The sequence below is a fragment of the Micromesistius poutassou genome (assembly GCF_964030765.1).
Source record: "Micromesistius poutassou genome assembly, chromosome: 22".
Classification (NCBI taxonomy): Eukaryota; Metazoa; Chordata; class Actinopteri; order Gadiformes; family Gadidae; genus Micromesistius; species Micromesistius poutassou.
In genome coordinates this window covers 13,729,640-13,746,497 of record NC_140292.1, presented here as the reverse complement: position 1 = coordinate 13,746,497, position 16,858 = coordinate 13,729,640, and the positions used below count along the sequence as shown (strand labels likewise).

General features: G+C 45.2%; 1 protein-coding gene across 1 annotated transcript; it reads left to right on the top strand.

Moving 5' to 3' along the window:
• The first annotated feature begins 4,221 nt into the window (after positions 1 to 4,221).
• On the top strand, positions 4,222 to 16,308 carry prkaa1 (protein kinase, AMP-activated, alpha 1 catalytic subunit). The gene is made up of 9 exons (XM_084486707.1): positions 4,222 to 4,478; positions 5,792 to 5,933; positions 7,826 to 7,919; positions 8,498 to 8,642; positions 9,548 to 9,635; positions 10,501 to 10,725; positions 11,322 to 11,901; positions 12,422 to 12,548; positions 13,071 to 16,308. Exons 1-9 carry the CDS (start codon positions 4,379 to 4,381, stop codon positions 13,382 to 13,384), a joined length of 1,815 nt encoding a protein of 604 aa, XP_084342833.1. The 5' UTR covers positions 4,222 to 4,378; the 3' UTR covers positions 13,385 to 16,308.
• The last annotated feature ends 550 nt before the right edge of the window (positions 16,309 to 16,858 follow it).

Sequence of the window (16,858 nt, the reverse complement as noted above, 5' to 3'; positions counted from 1 at the left end):
TAATAAATGCAATAGTTACACAGGTATGATAAGTCAGATCTATATATTTTTTTACCTCTCAACAGTTTATGCACCAACAAAAATAATAAGGCCTGCCACTGGTTATAAACATTAGACAACAGCCTCCACACTCATCAGAAACACCCCTGGACAACATCAGGACCGCTGACAGAAGCACTGCGTTCGGGCAAAAAGTAACCACGCACCAGGCAGAACTGACCCAACACCATACTGCAGTCATGTAGCCTACTAAACACAAATACAAATAGACCCAGCAAACATCAATCAATAATCCACCTGCTTCGTAAGCCTTATAATGAGTGAAATAAACCAAAGGCTTACCGTCAGAAGAGTTGCAGGCGACGAGTAGGCCTACTGCTGAAACAAGCGGCTATTTGGATTTTGCGCGCAAATGTAACAAGTTTACTCAGCAACCAATGAGCATTGACCGAACCTGGCATGTACAACCAAAATTATGCGATTTCCCCTTGTATTTCTTTTATTTCATTGAAGTTACAGTTTGCACATTTATTATAATAGTAATAATTATAACTAAAAGGGATATTTTTTGTGTGTGTCTGACTGTGCTAGGGGGGGCACCAATGGCCGCTAGGGGGGGGCACGGCCCACAAATGCCCCACCTTGCCGCCGGCACTGCGATGAGTAACCCGATATTTACGGCCAACACTGAAACCTTATTTTAATAAATTACATTAAAAAAACGGGCCGCAGGCTGCATTGACCCTTTCTAAGGGCGCACTCCATAGTTGCCCTGTACCGTACAAGTCCGATTGCCCCCCACTGTGCCGCTGGCCTGTGCTCACACTAGGCAATCTCAACTGGGCCTTAAAGGGTCACTGCAGCCTGCGGCCGTCACAACGTCCAGGTCGCTAACACGTGTTCAAAGAACAACAAATAAGAAGCTGGCGACCAGATGTTTGTTTTTAAAATATAATTGATTAAAATAAGGTTTCAGTGTTGGCCGTAAATATCGGGTTACTCATTGGGATTATTACATAAATGCATGAACAATAATTGTATCGTTTCATAATTTGATTAAAGGTTTCCATCGCAACCTCAAGGAAAACTTCCAAGGTGTAACATTCAAGAGTTATGATTAAGATTTCATTTTACCTGTCTGGAGCAACAGCCACCGATGTTTGCTTTCCTCTTCGACAAGTAGAGTCAAGTAGATATAATGATCAACCAACGAATAATTAGCAACAATTAGCAACAATCAGCAAAGACAACCTGGGGCAGCGTGTGTCCGCGTGGAGTCTCAGTTGAATGAGGCACTGATGCTGTCGTCAAGGGGACCTCAGCACCTCTCAAAACAAGCCTTATATGGTACGAGATGGATTGTTTTAAATTATAAATGTTACGGGATGAGACGGTGATGTGGAGATCCATCTCATTACCTTATTTGGTAATGAGATGGCATTTAAAATGAATCGAATAAAGGGATGGATGCTAGCCTATCGTTATAATTATGCTTCATAATGTATTATTATCGCTAACCATCGCTGTCCATCAAGCATGGTAGGCCATGCTATGTCAAAGTCTGTCCACATAATCATAACAAATTGAAAATGATTTAAAAAGAAAGATAGGGTTTGATATGAAACATTGAGGGCCAGATGTCTCCGTGCTCTGACCTCAGGGGCCCGGTCCACCTCATCTGCTCAACTACTAGAATAAGACCCCTGCTTGCTAGGATTCTTTAGTGGGCCAACAGGGGGCGCTATTGCCATTAAATAATATCCCAGTCAGTGTGAGTCCCACATGATTGAAAATGTGTTCCGCTCTGTACAATTCATATCCAACTTATTACGTTGTATGTTCAAACAAATGTGGAATTTCGCTCAATACACACACTTGTATGCTACTTTTCATCTAGCAACTTACGTTTTGAATACAGATGTACATTGAGTATATCTTATTTATATCCATGAATACATTAGATAAATACAGTGAGTATATATCTATATTAAAGAGCCACTGATGGTTACAGTAGTCCTCCATGATCTCCACTGGTCGGCTCTGATTGGTCCACAGCGCAGCAGAGGCTCCCTGGTCGGCTCTGATTGGTCCACAGCGCAGCAGCGGCTCCCTGGTCGGCTCTGATTGGTCCACAGTCCAGCAGCGGCTCCCTGGTTGGCTCTGATTGGTCCACAGTGCAGCAGTTGCTCCCTGCGGAGACATTCAGATCAACCAATTATCGAAGGGGTTTGTAATACTATACCGCCCATTTAGCCGAGGTAAAATTACAGATATGATTCTTAATAAATGAGCAGTCTGTGGTTTTCGTATATTTACTTTACTCAAACCTTTCTTCAACCTCACTTTGCACTACAGCACTCACCGCATTTTCTTCAGGAAATGCATTTTCTATTTTTTTTTTCTTCTCTTTTGTCTTTGTGGATAGTTGGACTAGCCACAATTGAATTGTGTGCACATCCAACCATTGTACCAGTATATCTATGCATTTCCTTGCTTCCTCTGCGTTGCTTGGCAGACTGAAGATAAGATATAAGCCTAACCAGGGCCTACCCAGGGCCTACCCAGGGCCTACCCAGGGCCTACCCAGGGCCTAACCAGCAGGGGCGGAGCCAGAGGGGGGGCTGGGGTGGCACTGGCCACCCCTGGAACCTGATTGGCCACCCTAGGTGCCACCCTAGTTGATTGACAGTTCACTGCATGTGTCGTTGAAAGCGCGATTTATGGTCTCGCAATCGCAGGCTCTCCCCTGTTAACGCCCCCCCCCCCCCCCTCCCCATCAACAATCCCGTCGCCCCCCCCTGTCAACAATCCTGTCCGCTCCCCCCCCCCCCTCAACAATTCTGCAGTATTTTCCTCTATTATGCCCGGTATATGGACCCCCTTATAAAGCCTTGGGCACCCTCTGGCCACCCCTTGTATAAAAGTTTAGCTCCGCCACTGCTAACCAGGGCCTACCTAACAATCTTTTATTTCCGGAATTAAAGATTCTAGTCCTTAACTAACTGATGTCACAAAAAATAAAGGTAAAAATAAGTAAACTCATATTCATAGGAAGTTCATTCACTGAGGTCCTCATCACCCCAGGCCCTCGTACCTGTCCGTCGACAACAGCCCACGCACACCTCAGAAGAATCCACTATTCATGTACCGGCAGGGGGCGCAATGGCTCTCGGTGCGCAGACATCATGGCAAATTAACAATTCATGAACCGTGTGCTGTTAATATGACCAGCCTTTTTGAAACCGAACCCATAGTCTACTCACCAACTAAACGTTGGTGAAAAGTAGGCTATTTGTGTTAGTATCGCTTATTGGAAATTTTAACTACGTCTTAATGCCTACATTAAGACTACAGTATTACCTTTTCCCCACCAAATGGAGTACATGAATGGGTAACTTTACAATAAGTGGTAAATAAATTAACCATTAACTATCTAATGCAGTAATAAACATTAATATAGCATTACCTTGTGGTGGGTTAGGTTTAAGGTTCGGGCTAGGGGGATAACCCTCATCAATCGGAAAATATCAAAATAAAAAAATCAAAAGTTATCAAAATAACTTATTAATACCATAACACGTCATGGCACTTGCATTGATTGAGGTGTGTGTGTGTGTGTGTGTGTGTGTGTGTGTGTGTGTGTGTGTGTGTGTGTGTGTGTGTGTGTGTGTGTGTGTGTGTGTGTGTGTGTGTGTCCTTGCTGTTACCGACAACAGTCCGCAAGTTCAACGGGAATCGGAAACGTCAGATTTGCACAACATTTGCCAATCATTAGCAGACCTCACAAACGTGTCCCGCCCATTCGTTGAGATGCAGAGCGGTAGTAGTGATCCTCCTCCCGGGCGGTCACGTCTCTCGACCAAACCCCGGGACGGGAAGCTCACAATGTGCGTATCTAGCGAGAGAGAGGGCGGGATCTACAGTTACATTGCTTTAGTGGCAAGAAGTAGAGAAGGCGGGACTTTTGAAAAAGCGGAATATCCGTTTCCGTTACATGCGTCTGATAATGCCTTGTCAAATGTTTATTTAAAAACCTCTAAATGTATTGTTCTTATTGTTGTTCTTATTGTCGTGTTGTTATTCTTCTCGTTCCAGTGACTACTGATTGGCGTGCATTGCACATGGGAAGTGATTAACCGGAAATTGCTCTTTGTAGACCGGGAAAACGCTACTATTCCCTACCCGCTACTACTTAACCCTCTCTCACCCTGAATCATGTGTAGACATGACCAGTGTGTCCCGCCCACCCGGCTATCAGAGCAGTGGGAGCCGCCGTTGGAGAGAGACGAGCCAGCCAGTAGCATCTCTGCCCGCAGCTAGCTAGCTACTAGCTCCACAGAGCTAGCTACTAGCTCCACAGCAAGGCCACTGCGGGAACATGGCCACGACGGACAAAACCAAACATGAAGGAAGAGTTAAAATCGGCCATTATATCCTCGGAGACACCCTCGGAGTGGGCACATTTGGAAAGGTTAAAGGCAAGTGTCTGAGTATTCTGCGTTGTCCACCTTTTTAAATGCGAACTCAACATATGTCAAGAAGACAAGCATCAGAGCTGTTAGCTGCGCTGCTAGCGTGCTAGAGCTAACGTTAGCTGTAACTTGGCACACTCTAGCCTTGGGTGTAACGAGACCCTTTGAATGGAGTGACGTCTGACAACTTTCGGGGTGAAGTGGCGGTCCAGGACCACAGGTGCTGAGGGCGTGTTGTCTTCGGCCCTCTGCGCTGTAGCACTAAAGAGGGGCTGTGCACTGACGCTACCTTCAGTGTATACGAGCCCATCAGACATTGTGAGCATTGCAAGCCCAGCAGTCCAGAGAAGTTAGACTACTAGATACTCCTCGACTACTTCACCACCGTCAACACACTCCTGTTCATCGGTGGTGTTTCGATCCGTTTTCCGGTTTCAGCTTGTGTGTGTGTGTGTGTGTGTGTGTGTGTGTGTGTGTGTGTGTGTGTGTGTGTGTGTGTGTGTGTGTGTGTGTGTGTGTGTGTGTGTGTGTAGTCGAATGAAAGGGGGGAAACACACACCTGTACTGTTTCGGTTTTGTTCTCATATCTATGTGCATTCATCAGTATCCAATAGGTCTGGCTGGACACATCCACTGTGTGTGTGTGTGTGTGTGTGTGTGTGTGTGTGTGTGTGTGTGTGTGTGTGTGTGTGTGTGTGTGGTTCACTTGCGCAAAGTGGGGTGTAGTTTGGCCAGGCAGCAGCTCGCACCGTGTCATTACACACAGTCAGGGAAGTATCAAGCCAGCCTTGTTTTGGAGCTGCTATGATGTAACACATTGCATTAAGATTCGCATGGTCACTTAAGGCCATTCTCACAATGAACCATACATTGTAATGTGTTGTCAAGTGTGAATGGACTAGTGTGGAATAGTTATTGGGACCTAGCCAGTTGGGAACCAAACAGGACCACACAGGCTTTAACTTTTGTGAACCTGGGGGGTTGTCCCATAGTAGTCACTGCTGAGTATAAAAGTAGCGGAAGACCACAGCCCATTAAGGCTTAAGTTCTCAGTAACTCATGGCCTTGGCTGTGGCGGACTGGACCAAAGCTTCATCCAAACATAAGTCAACAGAAGCTAATCATTCATGTACACAAGAGTAGACTTTTTTACTTAACATTCAAAGAGAAAATGAGAGATATAACTAGGTGCTCCTCTTATTTACTTAGCATTTCTGGGACCAAAATTTGCATTCCCTTTTCACGGCTTCTCTTCTCACGCTTCCCAATGAGCCTCTGATTCCCAATCTTATCTTGTCTCCCTTTTCTTGGCCTCACAGTGGGCCAGCATGAGCTGACGAAGCACCAAGTGGCCGTGAAGATCTTGAACAGACAGAAGATCAGGAGTCTGGACGTGGTGGGCAAGATCCGCCGGGAGATCCAGAACCTCAAACTCTTCAGGCACCCTCACATAATCAAACTGTAAGTCCTCCATTACATCCCCCTGCATCAGCCAATCTTTGTGCCCCCCCGCCTGCTGCCAGACTTTGCCACCCACGGTGCTATTTTGAGGCTTTAATGATGTGGTCTGGAAACACATCCCTCTGGAGCAGGCTTTGTCTGACCCGGACTCCTCTCTTTGTTTATTTATCTTTTGTTTAGTCTATCTTTATCCATCTGAGTCACATGTGGAGATTTGCAGCTTGTTGTGTGGATTGTGTCGCGGTGGGCTTTGTTCAGGAATGAAACAGACGTTTTTTACACTAGTTGGTTCCTTGGTATGCAGCCCAGTTTTGGGGCGGTTAGGTTCATAGTTATACATTACAAGAACCTTCAGGTGGTCTTGTTTACCGTTCCGGTTCCAGGCTGCTGCAGGTCAGTTTGGAGAGTTGAGTAATACTTTTAGCAGAGGGGTCGCAAAGGAAGCCTTTTTGTGGTATAGTGAAAAAAAACTGCATCCGCACTTTCTGCCCAGGTAATAAAATAAAAAAAATAAAAATCAGGCACGTGCTATTATGTAAAATTTGATAAGTCTATCTGGAGAACAGTGAACTAAATGCTGTTTGCACTTGAACACCGTTTGAGCTTGTAGTTGTATGCACACATGGGATTATCTCTACATTATGGTTTTAAATGTTAGAGATATAAGCTCCCTTTCCAGCAGTTGTCTGCATGCATAGATTTAGGGCTGTAACACTAACAAACACACACATTGATGGTTTTGATAGCTCATGGGTCGCCCTGGGCCATTAACCTACGACTATTTCAGGTAACTCATCTTGTTCGCTGTATAATGGGGTGACTGACCTCTCCTCTTTTTCCGGGGACAGTCTGAGGTTGTGATGGCCTGCCCCCGTTTAGAGAAAGGGGTTTCCGAAGTATGAGTACATTTTGAAATGGCAAAGGTTGTGGCTTGCTGATTAATATACATTTTGAGGCTGTTGTCTTTTGTCTATCGGATAGGCTGTGACGTGACCTCACTCTGCAGGGGTCTATCTATGGACTTTATACCATCATCAGGCATGACCGATCACAAACCATAGGCTGTCAATATAATATAACTATTCTATATTTGAGGAGCCTACTTTGGGTGGTTTTTGGCTGGTGGACCAAAGCTTAAAACACATCAAAGAAACCGGCATGTTCTGCCCCAGGTAGTTACCTTGATAAGAAAAGGATTAATATAAATGTGTCCCCTTTTTCTTTCTAGAAATATATTTTTGTTGTTTATATGCACTGCTAAACTGCAAATGCCCCAGTTTTTCATTTTAGAAATCTGGTCCCCATACTATATAACAATCGACCTGGCTGTACCATTGCTGTCCAGGGGGGTCCCTATGACTGTGTTTAGTTGATTTTGATGAATCGTTGTTTAACTTGTATGTTTAACTATAAGACACCAGGATCAACTTTTCAACAACACACCCATTGACTCATTCTCTCTTTAGTTCCCCATAGCGAATAGACATGAATACCATGACTAATACCAATCCATTTGAATTCACAAACTACTGCAGCTGACTAGTAGACCTGGCAGTTCGTGGTCAGCACATATAGGGCTTTTATCTGGCCAAGCAAAACATTTTCATTCAGCCGACATCCAAAGCAAACTTGCATGTCAGGCTGATAATTCAAAACAGGTCAATGTAAACTATCGTAAAACTAAGTGCTGCACGTGACGTTTCTAGCTAGACAAAGTGTAGAGAAGCTGGGAATCAGAAACAAAGGGTTCTCATTTTCTTCTACTTCACATTTCTCCCATGACCTGGACATACAAAAGCTGGTGTATCAATCATGTGTCCCCTAATTTGATTACTGCTGTGCAATAATCAAGTAATCCCAAAACCTCCTTTTTTATTTTATTTTTTGTGCAGGTATCAAGTTATCAGCACACCTACAGACATCTTCATGGTGATGGAGTATGTATCAGGAGGGGAGCTGTTTGACTACATCTGCAAGAATGGAAAGGTAAATGCATGCAAAGTTTAGGGTGGGGTGGAGTGGGGCTTGACGGTTTGGCTGTTTCTGAAGGTCAGTTTATTTGTTCAGTAATTTAGCAGCCGCCAGTGGCTCGAGTTATAGCTACAGTTATAGCTATTTCCTTTGGAGGTAAAAGTGGACAAGAATAAATCATTTATAGAAAAGCCTTGCCTGGATGGATTGACCATTGATTGTGGTGGATGGGCCAGTTTTATTTTTGTGAAACTTTCTAGTTCAGATATTTTTAGGAGTAAATAGCTGCAGAAGAAATAATACATTGTGCATACATTGGTTAAAGTGTAACATTCACACCCATATTAATTTCCTTTTCTATCAACTTAACCTTATTAATAAAATACCTTATTGATTACTGATTTGATTTTATTCAGCCATTTATAATATCACCCTGTGATCGACTCTTTTATTTCTTGTGTTGTATGTCTATTTAAACTGTAGTTGTAACCGTGTTGTCTAGCAGAAGCTCCGTGCCCAGTCTGACCCCGTGGCTCTGTGCCTCTGACAACACACCTGAACCCTAACTTACTGTCGTGCTTCTGGGCTGACAGCTGGAGGAGAAGGAGAGCCGGCGGCTGTTCCAGCAGATCATCTCGGCGGTGGACTACTGCCACAGACACATGGTGGTGCACAGAGACCTCAAGCCAGAGAACGTCCTGCTGGACGCCCAGATGAACGCCAAGATCGCAGACTTCGGTACACGTCCTTATCGCTAACTAGGTTTCCTGCCACTGCGTAAACACTGATAACGCGGAGGGCCTTGACCACAACCGCGCTACTTCCTACGGCTCGTTAATTCATTTGATCTTTATCTGCATCCTCATTGCCGCAGGACAATACTTGTCTTGTGTTTGTTGTGTTTTTTCACTATAGTTACATCCCTTGCAGCAATTTTGTCCAAGAATAAATCCTTTGTTAGTTTTGCATAAACATTGTGTTGCATAACATGGTTTCTGCTGTGTAAAGGTATTTAGTAAGAGGAAACCATTACTAAACTGATTACGGGTGTGGTGGAAATATCTATCGTAACTACAAATGCTATTAACCTTATTTATATAATTAATAGGCAATTTAAAATTATTTGTATACGTTCTCCCTGTACCTAGAGATACCTCCCTTCCTTCCTGACTTCTGAGTTGCGTAGATTCCTTTAATTGTGTTGCAGCCTTGCTTGCAGACTTGCAGACATGTCCACTTCACCCATAGTGTATTGCAGTTTAACTTGGCCTCTCCCGCCGTGGCTGACTTCAACCATGACCAATCCTAAACTCTCCACGATGGTCACTCGTTACCTTTGTATTAATTACCCACAATGCAAACGTTTCCCTATAAGAATCTTGTTCACCCATTGTTTCACTGAATGTATCTGTGGTAATTTTGCTGCCTGTACTTTCCCATGATCATGCTCTATAATATTTTGCTGGCCGACGTGTCCTAAAAATAAGTTTTTCTTCATCAACGGGTCTCTACCTCAAAGTGATACTGGTTGAATTGTTTGTCAAACTTTTTGACACATTTTTTAGCACAAAAAGCGTTTCCATCAGCACATTTGTTTGTGTAGGGTCGCCGTTCTAATGGATTGTTGTGGTCTGCGTGTGCAGGTTTGTCGAACATGATGTCAGACGGAGAGTTCCTGAGAACCAGCTGTGGTTCTCCAAACTACGCGGCCCCAGAGGTCATCTCAGGGAGGTGAGGGCGACCACCCACTTCGAATCAGTCTTCTGTGCTAACAGTCGAAGCAGCTACAGACCCTTTTCACGGAGGCGTCCTCTAAAGACAAAGACAGGTGTCGTCATGACACTTGTTGTAGGTCTGCTCCTTTTATGAACGGCCATATGTACATAGACGCCGCATTGCCTGCCTTGACACGCTGCTACGGTACGTCAATGTCACCGCCATATTGGAGAGGCCAAGTCTGGCCTGTAAACACATTTTAATAAACGGGTGAGCTGTGGTCTTTCCGGATATAAAGCCTCATCACGATTACATCTCATTGGATTACAGCCATTTTTATATTCATATTAAATCCCGTATGTGGGCTTATCTTCACTAGTTCAGGCCATGCTCTGTGCCCGTTACACAAAAGGAGCAGACCTGTGTTGCGGTACCCAGCTGGGTTTGTCCTACGATGACAAACTATTGGCTGCTTGTGTACCAATCTATCTGAACAAAATATGCACACACGAAAACACCTGACAATTATGGTAGACCCTTCAAAACCTCCATTCTGGTCCCTTCTCTAAGGGAGCACTCACACTAGGCCATCTGTACAGTGGCTAGTGTGAGCATGCCATCCGTACTCAAGTACAGTTCAACTCTGTGGCCTCAGTACACACAGGACATGTACAAGAGGCAACCGTACTCAGGCCCAGTTGTGAGCACAGGCCAGCTGCACAGTGGGGGGGGGGGGGGGGTACAGGGACACTGCCTAGTGTGAGTGTGCCCTAACAGCATGGCTTCAGCCTGTACCTCAGAGCATTAACATTATCTGTTCCAGACATCTGGAATGGCTCATCGTTGTCAGTGTGTTCTGACCCTCTCTGCCCCTCCCCAGGCTGTACGCGGGCCCCGAGGTGGACATCTGGAGCAGCGGGGTGATCCTGTACGCCCTGCTGTGCGGGACCCTGCCCTTCGACGACGACCACGTGCCAACGCTCTTCAAGAAGATCTGCGACGGGGTCTTCTTCACGCCCCAGTACCTGAACCCGGCGGTCATCAGCCTCCTCAAACACATGCTGCAGGTGGACCCCATGAAGAGAGCCACCATCAAGGAGATCCGGTGAGCCTGCGCTCCCGTTCCATCGGCCACAGATCCCGGGCTGCGAGGGCTTTGGTAGATCCTGTTTAAACATGGCCTGGGCCCAACCTTTACAGCCCGGGCTGGTTTTAACCAATCCTAAATAAGACTCTAGTAATCCTAGACAGGGAACTTGAGTGTTTCACAAGAACAGGACAGCAGTGACGACTATATAGGATTAAAAAATAACACAAAAGTTAAAAGACAACTCCTTTTATACAAAATGAGGACACAAGTTATTATGTTGGCTTCATTCCAGGCTAAGAATAGCAGTGTTGTCTGACTATTAAATAGATGGGGATAAATATAGAAGCATTTATCTTTCAGAGGAAATTCAAGTTTTAGTTGAGTTTAAGGACGTGGATTTATTTTTTGTCTTGTTAGAGGCTCGGAACCACACAGAGTCTGACTGGTCACTGACATTCTCATGACAAGTCACCGGCAACTACCTATTGAGGGCATAATGTACAAAATAGAGCAAATATTCTAAACATCAAAAAATCTAGAGTCTGCCAAAATAAATGATGAAGTGTAGCAGAAGCCTGACGGGCGTGGCCTCTCTCGTGTCCTCACCGCAGGGAGGACGAGTGGTTCAAGGAGGAGCTGCCCAAGTACCTGTTCCCCGAGGACCCGTCCTACAGCAACAACATGATCGACGACGACGCGCTGAAGGAGGTGTGTGAGAAGCTCAAGTGCACCGAGGAGGAGGTGCTGACCTGCCTGTACAGCCGCGACCACCAGGACCCCCTGGCCGTGGCCTACCACCTCATCATCGACAACCGCCGCATCATGAGCGAGGCCAAGGACTTCTACCTGGCCTCCAGCCCCCCGGACTCCTTCCTGGACGACCAGCACCTGACGTCCTCCGGGGCGCTGGCCTCCTCCTCCTACTACTCCTCCTCCTCCTCCTCCTCGGCCGCTGCCGCCTCCTCCCCCGGCGCCCCCATCCTCAAGCCCCACCCCGAACGCGTGCCTTTCCTGCTGGCGGAGACGCCGCCGCGGCCCCGCCACACGCTGGACGAGCTCAACCCCCAGAAGGCCAAGCACCAGGGCGTGCGGCGGGCCAAGTGGCACCTGGGCATCCGCAGCCAGAGCCGGCCCAACGACATCATGTCGGAGGTGTGCCGCGCCATGAAGCAGCTGGACTACGAGTGGAAGGTAAGGCGCAGGCTGTAGCCGACGGGGGCGCTATTGAAGGAGGCCCGGGCGGACTACGGCCGGGCGTGGCATCTTCAGTCGCATATCGCATATCATATATAGTCGCAGATGCGACACGCGACGCATCACCTGATACGTGCGCGAGGGCCGTATGTAACGTTTCTGGTTTGCCGGCATGTGCGTTTCAAGCACAGCGACTATGAATTAGGGCCGCGGAGAGAGAGATGGAGGCCAGAATATATGTTGAAGGGTACATGACTGCTGCACATTGTTGGTACTCATCCAGGCTAGTAAGAGGACTTGTCAGTAGTTGTACCTCACGGATTACAACGGGACTCGATGATCTGCATTGTTTATGTGATTGTGGGAAAAAAATAATGCATTGTTTTGACTTGTTGTTTGTCACATACTCGAAAATGGATTTCAATGTTTTTCCTGCATCAAGGATCCCGGAAGGCTTAACATATAGATTGCCTTTAGAGTACGTGTCCTCATCCTCGTCCATGTGGCCTCTGCACAGGTGGTGAACCCCTACTACCTGAGAGTGAAGCGGAAGAACCCCGTCACATCCATGCAAACCAAGATGAGCCTCCAGCTCTACCAGGTGGACAGCAGAACCTACCTCCTCGACTTCCGTAGCATAGACGGTAGGCTGGGTTCCATGCGTGCATACTGCCGTTGTTATACGTACATATGACCTATTACATACCTATGACGTCATATGTTGACCTGACTTATCAAATGTAGTATTTGATTTATTTGATGTTTACTGATCTCTACAGAAATGTATAAAGACCTAGCAAAATCAAATATATTTGAATGCTTGTTATGCTCTGTCAGTTTGAACTGTGATCCAGTTTGAGTGTCATCTTAATGAAATGCCTCTCTAAGTAATGCCAGGTATATCCAATGTCAATATGTATTCTGATATTATCTTGCAGTAAGATTACTAACCACATTGACGTTGAGTTGATATCTTAGCAAGTCGTTTAATTCGAAAAGAGCTTTATTAGCTTGTAAAATAAACATGTACATAGCCAAAGCATTGAAAAAAAACCTACAGCGGAAAAGGAGCACGGTGTTAGAAAAAGGTGTAAAGCTGCACGTTGCCCTAAAGGGGGCGATGGCGAGGGAGTCACAGCGTCTCTTCCCCTGTGTGACGTTCCTAGACGACATGCTGGAGACTAAATCCGGGACCACCACGCCCCACCGCTCGGGCTCCGTGGGCAACTGTCGCACCACCCTGAAGAGCGACGGCGACGGGGTGGAAGGGAAGGGGGAGGCCCCGCCCACCACCCCCGTCACCACCGCCACCTCCACCACCAGGCCCCCCGTGGACGGGTCGCTGGCGGCCTCATCGCTTACCTCGTCGGTGGACTCCGTGGGGGGTGGCAGCGAGGCCACGACGTACCCGCGGCCCGGCAGCCACACCATAGAGTTCTTTGAGATGTGCGCCAACCTTATCAAACTGCTCGCGCGATAGCCACGCTAACTATCGCTAGCCTTTTTTTTTTTTTTTTTCCTTTGTTTCTCTGCTCTTTCTCTCCGTTTCTTTGCCACTTCTCGATCTTTCTTTCTCCGCTCTTTCTAGTTGTCTCTCGTTTCTCTCTCTCTCTCTCTTCCCTCCACCCCCCCCCCCTCCTCTTGGAGTGTCTTCAAAGCAATAAGCATGCAACTGATCCATGGCTGGGCCTATTCCCCCTGCTGTGGATTAACTGGTTGTACCATGGCACCGATGCTGGTTCCCCGACACCCTGAACCCATGGAATGTTTATCAAGCTGGGGCAGTAGGGGAGGGAGGGAGGGGAGGGCGTGGGTGAGGAAGGGGGGCACGCAGGAAGAAGAAGAAGAAGAAGAAGAAGAAGTAGTGACACGCGACTCAATAGTCACAGCCGAGTCGACATTTTAAGAGATGTTTTTTTTACATATTCACGATCAATTTTATTGGCACACGACCTCTTGTCTGTTGAGCGCCTCGCCCGGCCCTCCTCCCTCCGGCGTCTGTAGGGAACTCCTGAGTGATTACACTGAATCTCTCCGTACTGGAGCCAAGGAGAGTTTGGTTTTCAGTGCGAAGAACAAAAGCAAGGTTTAGCCTGCAGAGGGAGGGCGGCGGGGGGGGTGGGAGTAGATGTTGCGGTGAGGGTAGTGGCCATGGGAAAGGAAGCAGGAAGCACTTTTGCACAGTTCTGTCCCTCTTGCTGCTCCGCTGCTTGCCTCTCTTTTTTCTACATGGAGACCAGAGATGCGGGGTGCAGAAGTTTCAGGGGCGCTGCTCATCCTAGCACTAAAGTTGCCATGCCAACCTTCATTGGACTAAAGACGTGCAGTGACCTCTGGTGGAAGAGGGGCTGGAGGAGCAGAGGAGCGCGTCATCACGTCTGCTTCATTTGTTTTTACCTTTTTTCTTTTGTTTTTTTTGTTGGTTTCCAAAACTATATTTCCATGGTTTTGTCCTTGTAAAGATACCTGTATGAACATGTATGTCCCCTGCATTTTTTTTATATATAAAGAATTGAATATATTTATCAGTGCTTTAAGTGGAGGAGTGGAGGTTATATAAAAAAACAAACATTTATTAACAGATTATCTTCTTGCATTAAGGACTGTTGCTGGATGGTTTTTATTGGTTGTTTTTTTGGTTTTCTGAATCAATATTAGAGTCTGTTTTATGTCAATCACCATAGAATGGAGACCCATGGTGGTCATTCCATATAAATGTCCATATATTGTTTTGTTGCTACAGGAGTAAGTACTCCTTGCAATGACCCATTCTAGAAAATCCTATTTAATTTACTTTTTTTTTTATCCAAATTTTTTGTCAACGATTTAAGGTGAGAGCAGAATTACCGAATGACTCGCCTTTTGCCTACATTCAGTTTTATCGTGTTCTGCACAGGCTGACTGGGAACTTTGTACATTCTGACAATCTCTTCAACAACTCTATTGGGTGCAGGGCTCAATTTGAAAACGTGAATGGTAGCAGTTACATGCAGTGCATGACCAATGTTTGATGGCAGGTGAACACGTACAGCAATGTCGACGTATATCGTGTATGCTTCGTAGACTTGTATCTCGCAGGCCCACGTGTTCCCAGAGTGGTGACCATTGTTTTGAATTTTCATTTTGAAACCTTTTAAAAATCTGTGTAGAAAGGTTTTGCTTTGTGTGATCACACCCACCTGATTTTGCTAGACTTTTGGTCTAGCAAAGTCTTAAGCCTTTTTTGTTTTGTTTTTGGCTGCCTTATGTTTATCATTACTGTTAATTTTTTCATCAGTTTAAGAGAGACCGTTGGCGTTAGAAATATTGGCATCCCATAAAATGATCACGAATCGATTACTCTCAAAAGTACTCAACGTTACATAGCAGCAATTTTAAACATAAAAGCTCTATGCAGTCGTCATTCTAAAAAAAGCTGGTGTGTGAACTGTTGACTTGAAAAAACAAGAAATAAAGTTAATATAGGTTAGTTTCTGGCATATCAAAAAAAGTTAAAACAAATTCAAACAAATCAATTGACAAAATCGCATTTTAATCAAAGTAGCCTTTTTTTAACAAATGGGCTGATATCCAAATGTTTGGTGGGAACTTGACAATGTTAAAGTGATGGCAGAAAGTGAATAGTGAACCCATGATGAGTCCAACACTATTGCACTTAACCAGTGTCAATCCCTAAGCTGTATTTTGTACTTTCACATCGGACCCAACTGCACTCGATCACTTAAGCAGTGATGCGGTCCTCAACTATAAACTACACCACGGCCAATGAATGTTTCCACAACATGGAAGGTAGAAAGACGAATGACAGCGTTGCACACAAGTGGAGCTGTGTAGTCGTAGGGTGAAGCTCCCTCAGTATAAAGTGATCATTTTGGTTTATGTAAATACAGATTGTTACATGCCAAGCCAAATTATTAGGATGTAACTAAAATGAAAAAGCAAGAACAAGGGGTGCCAATTATTCTCAATGTGTCTGTTTCCGTCTTAGTACAGGTTTGGACAGAAATCTGTTGAGAGTAATTTGGTCACTGTTTTAAACACTATACTATTCCAAGAGTAATTATTACACCAAATGGTCTTCAGAATACTTGTAACTCACCCAAGTTCAGTTTTGAGAAGGCAGTTGCAAGAAAATATTTGATTTGGTGCCTAAAGTTTAATCATAGGTTGATGAGCAAACATGACCGTGTGTAACTAAGTTTGTTGGATGGATCATGTAAAGAGTGGTTAGTCCCTATACTGGACTTTATTCAGGAGATTCCATTTGTCTGAACTTCTTTAATCAAATCTTGTTCATTGTTTTGTTATTTGTTTGGCTGCGTATAGGGACCCTGCCAGAATGACCAATGTAAATCTTAATGGACAGTGTTGAAATCATTTGCATACACAACTGCCTAATAAACAGCTAAATTGCACACATTTCCATTCAGCTCATTTGTTTTGTTTGTCCTCAGTTGTCTTCTGCATGAGTCAGGGAGAGGAAATGGGCGGGGAAGGCGCTCTGAATCAAAGGACGCAGAGGATATTCACTACGCCCTCCGGTGGATCTCTGTTGTCATCGAAAAACCAACCAAAAAATGTGCACCATAGTTCGGAATAATTTATACTTATCATGAATTGTAGTAGAATTGTAGTGTACTATACTATATACTATATAGTATACTATCAGTAGTAGTCTAAGTAGTCTAGTCTATTAAAAAGGAAATATTCTACTCAGAATGGTTAAATGTTGATCTGTAACCTGTCATTATTTTTATAGGTATGATTTATTTAGTTATTTAGTTAAAGATCCCATATTACCTAGGGTTAATAATTGCATTTGGGGGTAGGCTACTACTAGAATAGGGTTACATGCCTGTATGTTAGAAATACCCCTTATTATTCTCACACTGTTCATTTCTGTAAAAGCAGTTTAAGTGGGGTATACTACGAAGCCCGCCTAACATACCCATGC